Source organism: Fringilla coelebs (genome assembly GCF_963513975.1).
Source record: "Fringilla coelebs genome assembly, chromosome: 7".
In the NCBI taxonomy this organism is placed as follows: Eukaryota; Metazoa; Chordata; class Aves; order Passeriformes; family Fringillidae; genus Fringilla; species Fringilla coelebs.
In genome coordinates, this window is record NC_140035.1 from 20,113,782 (window position 1) to 20,129,462 (window position 15,681).

General features: G+C 36.3%; 1 protein-coding gene across 1 annotated transcript in view; it reads right to left on the bottom strand.

The window, feature by feature from the left end:
• The window catches only part of SLC25A12 (solute carrier family 25 member 12), a 45,417-nt gene that overhangs the window by 18,211 nt on the left and 11,525 nt on the right, over positions 1-15,681 (bottom strand). The window contains exons 5-9 of the mRNA XM_084209456.1: positions 8,888-9,027; positions 6,290-6,436; positions 5,049-5,187; positions 3,739-3,832; positions 3,126-3,210 (exon numbers count right to left, since the gene is read on the bottom strand). Coding sequence (XP_084065582.1) covers positions 3,126-3,210; positions 3,739-3,832; positions 5,049-5,187; positions 6,290-6,436; positions 8,888-9,027 — 605 coding nt within the window. The remainder of the gene's footprint in view (positions 1-3,125; positions 3,211-3,738; positions 3,833-5,048; positions 5,188-6,289; positions 6,437-8,887; positions 9,028-15,681) is intronic.

Sequence of the window (15,681 nt, forward strand, 5' to 3'; positions counted from 1 at the left end):
CTTCTACAAAATATTCCTTACATATTCCTAGTTGTGCCAAACCAGTACACCAGTATAACCAGAACAATGATGCTCAAGAAAAAGAAGACAGAAACTCTAAACAACTTTGCTGTTTTCTGTTCTGTTGCCTTTGAATTTGTAAGACCGGAACTCCCTTTGACTCAAATAAAATTCAGTATTTCAAAACGAATTCACAGAATATCCCACAGACAGGCTCTATCAGCACAGGACATATTCTAAGATTACATATCCATCAATGCATAGCACAAACATGAGATTTCATGCCTTCAAAACAGAAGACAAGACTTTTCCATGCAGTTGCTAATTTACAGAGCAATGCTGACCTCAATCCTTTCAATTACATACACTATTATAAATGTGTTAAGTATTCTAAATAATACAGTCTGCACAGAAAATATCTGCAGAGACTCATAATTATGTTATTAAATAGCTATTAGAAACAAGGTAACTGAACTGATTAACAAGACATGCTCACAAACTTGCACTATAAAATACGTAAGATAGGTCAAAGTTTCATCCAAACATAAATAAGACAATTAGAGAGAAATTGATATTATGCAGTATAACTTGTCTGGGCTAAGGGGCCAAGATATTAACTGTTAAATTCCATAGTAAAGCAGATACTAAAGTCCACTTTCCAAACACAAATGTGTTTTTCCTGAAAGTACCCTGTACTGTTAGCAGATGTGCTTCTGCCAGGACAGCTGGAATGTCCAGATCCCAGACTGATGCATATTAGGAGTTTTCACAAAGATTACCACACACACACACTTCTCAGCTCCCTGTCCAAGGTTACCCAGCCAAGGTAGCTCAGCTCACTGAAGCACCACAGAAGTACAGCACCTGCCTCAGCACAAGCTGCTCTGGGCTGGTGTTACACTGGATGCGCAAAAACCTGCCCACACTGCACAAGGTGTTACACGGTACACACACAACACAGGACAGGAGCCCATGAGGTCAAGATGAGATCATTACCTGTAAAAAACCATGGATTATATTTGACACCCCTTTTCCACAGAATAAAAAGGTACCGCTAAAACCACTTCCCTTCAGAAGACACTCTCCTCCCCCACAATATAGCTTAACAGAGAAGAATAGAAAAATTCTAGGTAGCACTAAAATTACACACTGCACATGCAGACCAGCATAAAAAACAGCATAAATCAAATGTACTGCCTTTACAAGCAATAGATGCAATAAATCCAAAGAATATCCTCATTACTGTAAAACCACTATGCTTTCCTATTAAAACAAACCACAAAAAACCACACACAAAACCCCCAAAGGATAATAACACCAAAATAACCACGAAAATATATTATAAAATTCAGATATATTTCTTTTGATTCATGTAAATAAAAGACACATGCAACAATATACCCCAAAAAGCCTTAGAAGCAGAACTAGTTCTTCATTCCACTGACATTTTCCCCTAGCTTAGCACACCTGCTGCCTTTCAGCTGGTTTAAGATTATTCTTTTTGCTCAAAGCTTCACACGGTTCTCATCAAAATCCAATCATTGCATTTAGACATTAATCTTAGTGAATGCATCACTGAATGTTAAAAATCAAATTCTTTCTGAAGGAAATGTCACTTTTATATTATTAAATAAGTGTTCACAAAGTTTTCAGTTTACTTGTGTGTTCAGATGGATATGTAAATGAATGTAATTAATGCTATAGCTTTCAAATCATGAATATTTATAAAGAGAAAATTACTGTAGCTGTCATCCCCATAGGATATTCAGCTGCTAAGCTTTAAAAAAATCCTACACAATGAAAAAAATTGACAATAAAGTAAACATGGTTGAAAGCAGGCTAATTTTCATTTCTGCCAAATCTATACAGAGTGATTTTATGTAAAAATTTAGATTTTTCTTTACAAAGGGATTTTAAAATCATATAAAACTGATTACAGAACTGGTTTCATGTCCCAGGGACAGCTGGACCACACTGAGATGATATTTGCTCTTCATGAACTGATAGCTTTCATTTTGTCAATACACTTAATTTACTGTTCATTAGGATAAGGTCTAATAAAAGACTGTTCCTTATAAACTAAATAAAATGAAATTATTTTGCTTTCTGGTGTCTGGTTTTAAAACACAATGTAAAATAAGACGAAAATATAATGTACTACCTTCAAGAGTATGAAAAGAGGATATTCTGTTCTAGTGATGAGGGAAACTTTTATCAGTGAGCTCATTTTGAAAGAGTGCCAAGCTACAAAGGTAGTTCTGGGAAGTGATGTAAGTCAGTATTTTGTCCACGCATACAGGTGAGTACGAAGAACACATTTATAAGCTTTATGTTTAATATTCATATTTTTTACAACCTGTATTGAGTTTGTGTGGCAAAGCTGGGGGTGGGGGATACAAGGGTGGCTTTGTGAGAAGCTGCCAGAAGCTTCCCTCACGTCTGACAGAGCCAGCACGCACTGCTGGCCAAGGCCAAGTCCATCAGTGTCAGTGGCAGCACCTCTGGGATAATGTATTTAAGAATTAATGCATTTATGAAGGGGGAACAATGTGCAATGGCAGCTGGTAAGAGGAGAGAGAATATATGAGAAAAACAACTCTGCTGGTACAAAGGTCAGTGAATGAGCAGGAGGAGGTGCTCCTGGCACCGGAGTAGAGATTCCCCTGCAGACCCTGTAGGACCCACACAGGAACAGGTGGATGCATCTCAAGGAGGCTGACAGTGCATGGAGGACCCATGTGAATCTATTCCTGAAAGACTGCACCACGTGGAAGGAACACACGCTGCAGGAGTTTGTAAAGAACTGGGTTCCACAGGTAGACTCACGCTGGAGAAGTTCATGGAGGGCTGTGCCCTGTGAAAAGGCTTTTCAGGAGTGAACAAATGTATTCATGGTATGGAATCCAAGTATCCATACAGGCTCATATCTAAACAGGCCACGCTGACATCTCATACCTTGTCTAGACACATACAGTATCTTACAGCCTGCCCCACTTCTATCCTTACAGCAATACACTCAGTATGTTCCACTTGTCAGGAATCTGGTTAAAGTGCATTATTCTTATTTTTCATTTGCAAGTACATGCTAACATTCACTCAATTGCAATTTTTTTTCTTCTACCCACCTGCCTCTGGAGCTCTGCCAGGTTATAAGGCAATGCACCTTCAGCCAGTGGTGCTATTCTCTCAATATCTGCCAAAGTTAAGCGCCTTTACAAAGGCAGAGAAAAGCAAATAATGGTTAGATAAAGCATCAAACATATTAAGTACAGTATTCCTGGCCACACCCTACAAACTACATCTGAGTTTAAAAAAAGACACTTGTCATATCTGAATGCAGACCTAAGAAGTCTGCTACACTTCATTAAAGAATGTTTGGAGATGAAGGGATCATGGATTATTCAGAAGCAAATTCTTCACTACTAGTAATAAGGAATATAATACAAAAATGAAACAATTTCTAGCTATTTCTAAGTAAGATTTTGCATGCATTAAATATCCACGCAAAACATCAACCAGTGCATTTGTAGCCTTTTGGGAGTACAACAATTAATAATTGTGCCTGACATATACAATTCACTTACAAAACGCCTGGACACAGCAAAATCAGTTTACATTGAACGAATTACTGTAACAAAATAGAACACAAAACCCTTTAAAATTAGGACAAAAGTAAGAGGTCACACAGAAAACACAAAAATTATGATGGCAAAATGATAAAATTCATTATTATGTTACCCAGTAACACTGTATAAGTCTGTAAGTTGGTAGAGAATATCTATTTCCAGTGGTGTAATTTGTCCAAAGTGGATTGCAGAGTGTGTAAATTCCTCTGGATTTAAAAGAGAAAGAGAAATTTGTGTTATTTGTCAAATATCCTCTTTGAATCTTTTCAAATAACTTTAATTAAAAAAAAAAAGAAGTCTATCACCAAGAAGCAAAATCCATAATGCAAAGGGAAAAGGTATCTTTAGGAGAACATCTATCCTAAAACAGGCCTTCCCAACACAGACCACATCTGACTCCACAACTCTGACTTAGGGTAAAAATTCACCAAAGACAACAAAAATCCTCAAATTAGCAAGCTTAATAAAACAACACCTACAATTTGTGATTCTTGCTTCTGAACTTCTGCAAAACAGAACATAACAGAGAAATGGTCCATTATTCACAGCTTTAAGGGCGACTGACTCATCTATTCCCATCATGTCCAGAGTTCTTTCTCTCACAGCTCTGAGTGACTCCAAGCTTAGATATTCATCTAGCCAAATTACACAATATGTTTATGACATAATTTGCAAGTTGCAGTTAACAAGTCTGAGCAGTGAAAACAGAGCAGCCTTTTTTCTCAGCACAAATACAAGCAAGATGTATTTATGCATCTGTACCAAAACACATTGCTAAGCAATTTGTTAGGACAATTTGGAGGATGAGAACAGGCCTTTTATGCTTTCCTTTAGGGAAAAATATGCCGAGCATATGAATATATGCTAAACAAAGAAGAAGAAAAATAATAAAAAGAACTTGGCATGCTTTTTACCACACAATGGTTTGGCTGGCCCTATCCATACAGGTAGTAAAACTGGTGATAAAATCTATTATAAAATGGCTACAAAAGCACTCTGCTCATGTCTGTGACAAGACTGAAATACTGCAACCTTTCATACACACAGGGATTTGTTACATACTAACTGGCATCATCTATACATAAAACCACTCAGATTTTCAAACTTAACCCACTCCACCACATTCCCTAGAATCTTCCTATCTGTAAGCAACATTGCATCTCTTTCAAGGAGATGTAAAATCCTCAGTATTATACTGACTTGGAGTTACTCATTCAAACAAGAACTCCTGCCAGAATCTTCTCTTTAATGAGCTAACTGAAAATACTTACTAACCTGTGAGGATGAAAATCACCCACAGCTAAAAAAACCACTTTCCCAGTGGCCATAAACTGACTTCTGACTCACTTTAACACATGTGCATGACCAATTACAAAATGGACAAAATTAAAAAATTAATAAACTGCAGGAAATGTATCTCACCTTTTGTTACTTCAACATCTCTTCTTGTACCTGCTATGTTACTGTATATCTTCCTAACAAGATCCATGTTATTCAAAAGGGCATTAAATGCATTGAAAAAGGAGAAGCTGACCTGATGCGATACAGTTCCACCAGCTACCTTTAAAAATTAAATGAAAACAGTTAAGTGCCTTAAGCACTTTCACAGCATCTTATTACAATCACAGAAACACTCATTTGAGCAAATTATGAAAGAATTAAAGATATCTTTCTATTCCTTTTTTAAGATATTTTTAATAGGAACATGAGGGGAGAATTATTAAACAAGATACTATTTTTGTGGTAAAGATTGAACACTAGGAAACAATTAGGAAATAATCATGTAAGTAGGTTATTGTTGAAGTTATCTGATACACACATTGAAAGTGCCACCAAGTAATCTTCTGAAAGACAAATGCATGCAAATGCAAATGCCTTTAGATAAAGGCACCAACTGATTTCTTGCATCACATACATCAATGACCATTTACTTCAAAGTCTAAAGTTAGTAGATACTCTCAATTTTATAGAAGACAGTATGCCTTATGAGTAAGGCAAGGCAAGATTTATAGGTAAGATAGTAAGATAAAAGTTATTACTTTTGTATCTTCTATATAAATTTCGTTCTTATGTAATTTTCATACTACATACTTTCAGATTATAACTTGTATGTTATTACTTTACCTACAGATCTTGCCAAACTATCAGGGCTGTAACCATTCTACCTCTAGAATCTACATGATTTTCCAAACTCTGATCTGAAAAAGAAAAGAATGCAAGAGTATATAAAAGGACGAAAATGTAAGTAGTCTCCAGCTCCTGAGATGTCATATATTCAAATATAAAAACTGGATGCTTTTGTCCTAAATAACTTCCATTGGATTTGATGATTTTAAGGGTCTTTTCCTATATGGTTCTACAATTCTATGATTATTTCTGTAGCAAGTAATTTGCCCTGCTCTGGTGGAAAGCATAGTAGACTAACTCAAACTGCTTCCAATGGCACTTTAAACATGCAAACCAGACTGCCAACCTTTTCACTACTGCAGCCAAGGAATGCTGCCATGTTTCACCCTGCCCACTCTATTATGAAGCTGATAATCTCTAGCACCGAGGCAGTGAGTGATAAACAGGTAGAAGACAAAGTGGGAGAGAAGATGTGGCACCTTCAAACATCACAGCTATTAAACACTGAAATCGAGGCACTTTTTGTTAACACTTACTGAAACTAAATTTTCTTCCACAAATGGAGTTAGCATATGGGAGCGAATGGTAACCATGATCTCATTGAAGTCCAGCCCAGTTATCAGACCAGTTTTATTTTTGTCCTTCAATGCAAAGGCTTGTCTTGCATGTTCTGACTGCAGCTCCTAGAATGAATATTCAGAGATAGCGGATTAGAAGCAAATTCTGCAACCCACTGTTCAAAAAATTTTCACTAATTTCATATTCTTATGCTCCAACAGGTCTGTATATATAGACAAAAGCGTAACTACAGTTTAAACTTCAAGGCCAGCTCAACTAAAATAAGAAGGCTGCTTACTGATTTAATCCACAGTTTCATTCCTCTGTCAAAGAAAAGCCCCAATTCAACCGTAAAGAAATATGCACTTTCACTAAATGATTTAAGAAATGCACTTCACACACCCATGTCCTGCCTGCTATCCAGTCCTTAATTAAATACTTAAGTGCTAGAAAAACTTCTGATATTGATCTTGAAGACACAAAGTGAGGTGATCTCTTACATATCCAAGATGAAATATGACTGGGCTATTATATACTAACTCACTGGAAAGTACTTGAAAATAAACAGGAGAACAGTGAAAATTATATAATATGGATTTAGATTGCCCCAAACAGCTATCTCCCATAATGTCACAAATGGTCATTCATTTCAGACAATTTAAAACTCCCATACAAACTGTAAAAACCTCCATACAAAGATCACTGTGCTAACCTAACCTCAAGATAATAACAATAGCTGTAAATTCTACGTCCAGAAAAAGTTGTTTCCTTCTATTCAAGCAAACAATAAAGCCCATTCAGCTGTCATTCAGACCTCTAGAAGCCACTAAAAAAATAACCACGTTCTGACAGACAGTAAGAAGAGGGCAAACCATCTAGCTTATATCACCTTTACAGTAATTTCTCAACTCTCATAACCTCATGAACAACGTTTTCTAGACCAGGGCACAACAAACCCACTCCGATTCAAGTCCCAAACTCCAGACGATGGTGTTAGACCAAAAGAGGAAAACAACCTTATATAAAAAGAAGGTATAAAAATACCCAAATTGTGTACACGCTGAAATTACTGCAACTCTTTTTTTTTTTTTTTTAGTCATACAATGACAGTAAGAAGCTACTGTATCTTACATGGCAGTATCTTGGAAACACAAACATAAAACCAGAACCGACATTTATCACTCTGCTCTTGGAAGCAGGTGCAGAGGAGGGCCATAAAAATGAGAGAGGACTGGAGCACCTCCACTATGAGAAAAGGCTCAGAGCTAAGGCTGTTTGGCCTGGAGAGGAAAAGAAAACAGAAGGCTCCTGGGAGACCTTACTGCAGCCTTTCAGTACTTATGGGGGGCTTATCAGAAAGATGGTGACAGACTTTTAAGTAGGGCCTGCTGCGACAGGACAAGGGGTAATGATTCTAAACTAAACAAGGGTGGTAAAGCACTGGAACAGGTTACCCAGGGAGGTGATAGATGTTTCATCCCTAAAAAACACTCAAGCTCAGGTTGAACAGAACTCTGAGCAACCTGAACTAGTTGAAGACATCCCTGCAGATTGCAGGAGGATTGGACTAGATGACCTTTAAATGTCCCTTACAACCCAAAATATTCTGTGATCCTATGAGATATTTTTATCTTTGGCAATAATTACAAATTATGTCAAAGCACATCTATCACTTTTAAGACAATACACACAAAACTTTTCTTGCATCAAAGGCAGCTCAAGTGCATAATCTATTTTTCTTCCCATCTACTAGACAGGCAATGTTAAGTTATATCACAAGGTGGTCATTGTATGTTAATTTATGGAATTCAGTGCAATCACCAGCAACTCTGTGAACTTCCTTTCCATGAATTACAATGTAAATTTCTCCTAATTTGCTCTTTCTCCATCCTTTATAGATGACATTTTCCTTCCTTCTAATATAACGTTCAGTTCATAATATGTTTTAACTGTAACTTTTTGGCTTAGCACTAAGCGAAGTTCAACAAGTGAAGTTCTTTAAAGCCCAATCCCTAAAGGGTAGTTCAGCAACATCACAGGTAATCAGATTTTACCTCCTGCAAGCTGGCTGCATTTAAGACCAAACTCCCAGTATGTGTGTGGTAGCATGCATGCCAGTGAGAGAAAAAAAAGTGATAAGTATTAGAATGTTTATAAAAATAAAGAAATGGTACAGAACCTAAAACCACTATAAGGTAGTTTTAATGGTGAATAATAACTGGTTATATTAAGAAAGCTAACTTTTTCTGGTAGAGTTTAGTTTTGCTATTGAATTCCTATGACAGAAAAAGCAGATCCTCAACCCACTTTAACAACAATCAGTAAAATAGTTAATTTCATAAACAGTATGTTTTGTCCCACACTTTTAAGGGATGGCATTCAAGTTACAGCACAATGAATACGCACTGCTTACAAAACCAGCATGGAGAAATAACAGTTCATCATTATCTGTCAGGATTAGTATCAGATAAGGACTATCACTACCAGAATAAACTCAACATTTATAATGGTATTAGCGTATTATTAAAAGTTAAATGAATTTCAGTTCCAGATTTGGAACAAGGTTAAAAACTGACCTGAAGAAACTGAGTGAACTCTGAATAGTTAAGATGCTTCTTCCTGTTATGTCCAAAATGCAGTCGAATAAACTCACAGTCCCAGTTGAATGGGATTTGAAGATGAATAAGAGTTTGTTCAAATATTTCTTTGACATTTGCTTTGGGGAGGGAAAAACAACAGGTGAGCCTTGGGGTACAGTAAATCTACAAACATTCCAGGAGGAATACAAAAAAATTATTTCAGCAGCTGTTTAAGAAGTATTTTAGCTTGTTAAAAATAATTGCTAACCAAACCTTTACAGACCTGTAAAAGAACACATTTAAGACACAAATGATACTTTTTGTATTATTGCATAAAACCATGGAGTGAGTGTTTTATTTAGTTTTAATTAAGAAGCAATTTCCCTCATACATGACAAATAAAAGCTATTTTGCATTCTGATATAAAAATCAATAGTGGTTCTCCGTCTCTGCCAGGAGTCAAATTAAGCCCTTTATCAAGAGCACAAATACCTGCACTACAATCTCAGGCAATATTTGTCATACTAAGCATGGTTTGATTGAAACTTGATTATTACAATCAAACTGTCTGAATATGGCTATTGAAGATAGGTATAAGAAATGACATCTAAAACATATCATTAACTCAGCAGAAAGCACGTTATTAGATGCTTTTGATAAGGCCTTAGCACAAAAATCAAATCCTATAAAACATAATTGGTAGTCTCAGTTATTAAAATGTTTTAAGATAAGTGAAGATAGAGATGCCCTCCTTTAAATGAAGTAAAGAAAAAACCTGCCATTTCAGATGGAATTCTCCACATGCATACTGTACAACTGAAATCTCAATGTAAAACATCTGAATTCAGGCAAAAACCTCATCTGAAAAACAGCATGCATTATTCATACACAGCATTGCCATGCTCCAAAACAAGCCTGCTTTTTGTGCAGATTATCAAATACATGAACTGTGTAACAGGACATCTACCCATAAGACAGGAACACTTTTCAAAATTTCCCTCATAGTACCTGAAATAGTTTATTAGCCTAGAATCTGTTAACAGCAAAATAAAATGTGGCACACAGTTAAAATTTAAAACAAAATACAAAATATTCTAGCTGATAACACACCTTTTATATGTTTAAACAGTTCTGCAAGACAAAATGCAGTAAGAACCTTAATTATCATTTGATAACTCTATTACCTATTTACTTGGAGTAAATGTATTGCTTCCTCTATGTAAAAGGACTACTTGATTCATTCATAGTTTCAGTTCTGTAGTCTATTAGTTCTAGAGCAAATCTAGGAAATCCACAACATGTTTTTATCTTTTCCGTGAGAAAAGGAAAGGAAATGTCCAGAATACAGGTCTCGAAACAGGTACAAAGTCAGACTCCTTGGCTAGATCACCTCCTTCACAGTTAGACTGAGATTACATATTCAAAGGGCAGACTATGGCTAGTGATTAACCCTTACATATAGATCAAACACAAGAGTCAAAACTCTACAGTTTAAACCAGTTTCCACTGCAAGGTAGGCTAAAGGACTTCTCAGAGTCAACAAGAAACCTAAAAAAAACTTTTCTGACCATTTCTAACTGTCTACTCACAACCACTCACCAGTATCAATGTGCAAGGTGAGGGTTAAGAAAAAGAGAGAAAGCACTAAATATAGTGCTAAACTGTTTTATTTTACCATACTTCCTCTGAAAGTTCGGTTTGCAGTAGATTTATTCATCATAGTTGCAGATCAAGGAATCAAGGTATGCACATTTAAATTCCCTACTTACCACTAATTCACTGCAGCTTCTGGCCAAGCTAGAGTCTCCATGTACTACAAACACAAACAGGTCAGTGCAGCTCATTATGGAGCCTGAAAAATGGCAATGAACCGTGAACAGAGCAGAAGACAGGCAGGCTTCACTGGCTCTATTGGCTCAGCTACTAATGCTCAAACAAGGTGCCAATTGGCTGCTACTTAGTGGATGTAAACCTGACTGCTAAGATACACTGGGCTCCCCCAATGAAAACTTAGAAAAAAGAACGTACTGAAGCAGCCAGAAAATTCAAATCTTATTTTCACTTGTTTCCAATAATTGCTTCTCTTAACCTCAGAGAAAGGTAAAAAAGCCTCTTTTTTTTCTTTAAAAATTTTATTTTCTTATTCATCCATGTTCACTGAGGCAGATTTTTCACTTGTTTTTAGTGAGACTTAAGCCCCTGGTATTCTCATAACTCTCAAGCATTTAACTGCATACTACTTAAAAAAAACAAGAATCAATTTCCTACACTCAATTTATTCTTCCTAAAAACATTTACAACTCCTTATCAAAATATCTGAAGTCAAGACTCGTCTGCATATAAAAATAAAAATTAAATTAATTAATAAATTTATATTCAATACTTGAGTGTATTGATACTTGATGAATTCCAGAAATGGCTAACCAGCTTTAATAAACAGTATCCAAACTAGCTTGCTGCCCCTCTGAAAACTGAGGTGCCTTACCCATTTCTCTTTTGCAGGCAATCTCTCACACTCAGTAAATCCTGCTTATATTACAATAGTCTGGGTTTGAAGATATGCTCTAGTATATAATGCTTAATTACTTCCATGTTGGCTTGGTTTATGAAACACTTGGGGTACAGAGGCAAAACTGCACTTTTTCTGAAAAATCACTGAGCCACAGAATGGTTTAACATGGAATGAACCTTCAAGATCTCCCTGTTGCAGCCCCCCTGACACAGGCAGGGACACCTTCCACTAGACCAGGTTGCTCAGAACTCCATCCAACCTGACCTTGAGCACTTCTAGCGATGGGGCATCCACAACTTCTCTGGGAAACCTGTTCCAGTGTCTCACCACCCCCAGAGCAAAGTAACTGACCCAGTTAAACCCACAGAAACATTAAATACCATTTACCAAAGCTACCTGAGATTCTCAGACACCTCCTGTTAGGTGCTAAAACTTACTATGTCTAGCCAAGAGCAGGGGTGCTTTCTTCACAACTGATCAACAATACCTTTATAATCCAATTCTGTTGACTCTTCTTTTACATTAATGGAAATAGCCATCACCACAGCTAACAACTTGCATGACAAGCAGCAAACAGCCAATCACATTGCAGAAATTACACACAATGTGATCATCACCGACATTTTCACCACTCTGAATGATCAACAAATGTCCAATTTTTGATTTTTTTTTTCCACAGTAGAAGCAAAGCACTGACAACAAAGGAAACAGGCAACATTTATGTACAGATGCTGGCTTTGCTGATTTTTTTTCCCATCTTCCTCAGTCAAAACCTAGTAATGCTTCTAAATTAAGATAAACTACAAGTGTTTCAAATTTCCAACAGAGCTATTCTGCAGGGGGCAAACGGGAAATTATTTTTCAAGCCTTTCATTTTAGTAGGACATTTTACAGAACGCATTCATTGTCCCTGTCAATACATGTTGCTCATTTACTAATGTCTTCTACTCTCTGCTCACCTTTCTGTAGTGGAATTCTTTCCTACTGAGCTGATAACTTTCTTTCCAGGCTTACAGTAATGCATTTTCCTCTCAGATAGGCATACAAGTCAGCAGCCTGATGACATACTCAACTTACCATCAGCCCCAGGAACAATAAACCTACTACTCTAGTGTACTAGTACATTACCTCCAAGGCAACACACATTCTCACAAGATTGCTTCAGAATTTCCCCACCCAATCATTTTAAACAAATTATAGATGCTTGGAGCAGCTATCTGCAGGCAGCACACACATGACTGCCTCAGCTTCCATCAAACACTGTTACCTATCAGGCTCAGAAAAACGATACAAAACCCCAAAGATCCTAGGCAATAATCAATTTCATATAAGGAGGAAGAATAGTTTAAATTATAAACGCTATGCGGTCCCATTGGTGGCCCATTGTGGGGACGGGCCAAGTACTCCAAGTAAACCTTGCAGCAGTACCTATTATTTATTTTGACTTATCAGCTCCCCAAGAAGCAGAGTGGAAAGCTCATACAATTCTAGTGCCATCAACCTGTTAACAGTTTGCCATTCATTTCCTCATACCAGTGATAAAAAGCAATCACACTTCTTAGGGACAAAAAAATATAAAAGTGTTAAGTTTTAAGCAGAAGTATGGTAAAGATTTGTTGTTTAACAGGGTTGGTTTGGGTTTCTTTAGATCTGTCTACTCAGTAATCTACTGTCCAATTTGTGCATACTTCATGCCTAATATACATAATACATTTTAACATTTATATGTTGCTGTTGTTCACTATTTCTGCTATCAGCATGTTTTCACTTTGAAGGATAAAATAAGGAACCATAGCTCAGGGCTGAAAGACATTTTTGTAGCACCTGATGCAGGAGAAGCTTATTAAAGTAATCCAAATGTAATACACCAATTACTTCAATGTGAGAAAGTTTAACTAGAAATACTTAATTTTATTTCTACTCTTGTTTTAAAAGGATTACTGATTCTATTGAAAGATTAATGACAACCATGATAAAAAGTTGCCAACACATATAATCTTAAAATGAAGTTCTCCTTTTCTGTTCCCTCTTGTTAAGCATGGTTTTGAAAAAAAACTTGTAGTAGTAGTAATAAGAGGGGTTCCCATTCTGCATTGCTCACAAGCATTCAAAACTGCAGTTCACGCCTGAAAAAAACCATACAACACAAAACAAAAGGAAAAAAGAAAGTCCTAACAGTGATGTTTCCAATGTTATCTGCATGTGTTAAGCAAAAGACACTTTGAAAACAGGCAACTAACCAACTAGTAGAAGTAGTAGTTCGTTAGAGGCAACTAACAGGCAACAAACTAGTAGAACTAACAGGAGGCCAAAAAAAATAGCAGCTCTGGTTTATAGTTCTTGATGAAAACACGGATGTTTCCCTCATAGCCTCATGTCTGTAGTCATGTGATCATGAGAATTTTTCTGCTTATTTTAAAATATATTTCCAGTCTTTACAGTTGCCAGTAATATTTTTGAAAGCAGAACTTGAAAGTTTAAATCCAAATACTAGCATTTTCAACCCAGCTGCCCTTTTAGAAATGAAGGAGTGAGTACTAGAAGTGATCCCTGGTCCCTGAGAAATAATACTCAAATGCAAAGCACGAACATGTATTCAAATCCTTTCTCTCGCTCATCTTCCTCCACTGTTCTCAAACTCTACGTCCTGATTAAGGGAAACCTGAACTTTCCCAGATTAAAACTTGTCTAAGTAACTGACTGGGCAAAACTTCAATATCCCTGTATATTCAAATTCTGAAACTATTAAATTGCTGATTATTTCAATTCACCAATACTGTACTATTTTCATATAGTTGCATTATGAGGCATCTGATTGCCTTCCTTCCTCCAATGCCTTTGAAGAAGATGCTGTTATACTTGGCAAAATATTTGTAATTAGATGTTGAGTGCAGGATGTTTTTAAAAGCTTTAAATTCAGGTCCATAAATATTTTCCAATTATCTCCAAAATAATTCTGAATACAGAAGAATTACAAACATATTTTAGCTCTATCCTTCTATCTATACCAGCATATGCATTTAACTGAAAAAGCACCTCTTAAACTGTCCAGTTTATCAGAGAATGGCTTTCTTTGTGGTGACTCTACAAGGAAGAACAGCTGGAAAATGCCTTGAAATTGTATATTCCAATTAAAAGTGAAGCAGTCCAGATCATTGCATGGTGTGCCAGAGAGATAAACTACAAAGAATCCTTTTACTTTCAGTTAGGCAACCTATTTTGCAGAGAAGTTTTGCAGATAATCACAGACTTCACCTTTTAAACACAGTAAAGATTATCTGCTTCAACATCTGAAAAAAAAAAATAGCTTGAGCAGATTTAATATTCAGGCTTGCTTTAACCTGATTTCAGGTCAGAAGATCTGCACAGAATAGAAATAAAAATAATATTCCTTAGTACAATAGTATTAATTTTATGGAGTGTTTTTGAATATTTCACTCATGTTAAGTAGCACAGTCAATACATCCCATAATCAAAGGAGCAAAGCGCTTGTCAGTCTTCTATAGCTACAGACAGCAACCTGAAAAAAAAAATCACTTGTCTTCATCAGCTTTAGCTGTTAGCATTTAATTATTTTATGGATAATGCAGTATTGTAAGGGCTCAGCAGCAACACATTTTGCATAAAATATTCACCTAGGAAGCATTCATGAAGACGTAGGAGCACTTGGTTAGAAATAAATGCTTTTTCTCTATTTCTCCACAATTAAAAACTTGTTTAAACTACACTGTCACATGTATCAATGGGTTACTAAAACAGTCATTTTACTGCTTTTTATTCAGGAAGCTGACAGCAAGTCCAGTGTAGCTGAAACATGTAGAGAGTACTGAACATGCTGTGCAGTTTGCTCGGCTAAAGTAGGTCCAGTTTCATGTCCTTGCAATGGACCTAGTTTACAAATGTTGCAGAATACCAACTACACATTTATGGCAGTCATTCATACAGGATTTCTGGATGTCCAAAGCTCCTGGAAAAGTGTCCCAAAGCAGTAAGAAAATAGTAGATGAAGTTAAAATGATAGAAGGCTTCACGTTTCAACATATGATATGGCAAACAAAGACATTGATTAACTTAGCATACAAGTATTTCTACAAAATATCTTCTAAAGTCTTCTTCTAAGACAGTTCTTCTGTGACACAATAATTTAATCACTGGAGAGTTGGAAGCCAAGTATTTTAAGAGACAAGTAGCAGACTGAGGCTCAAGAGGACTGTAAAATGCTTAAGTGCTTGAGAATGGTTCAAAATCATGTCAGTAAATAAATCCTCAACAGAAGCAA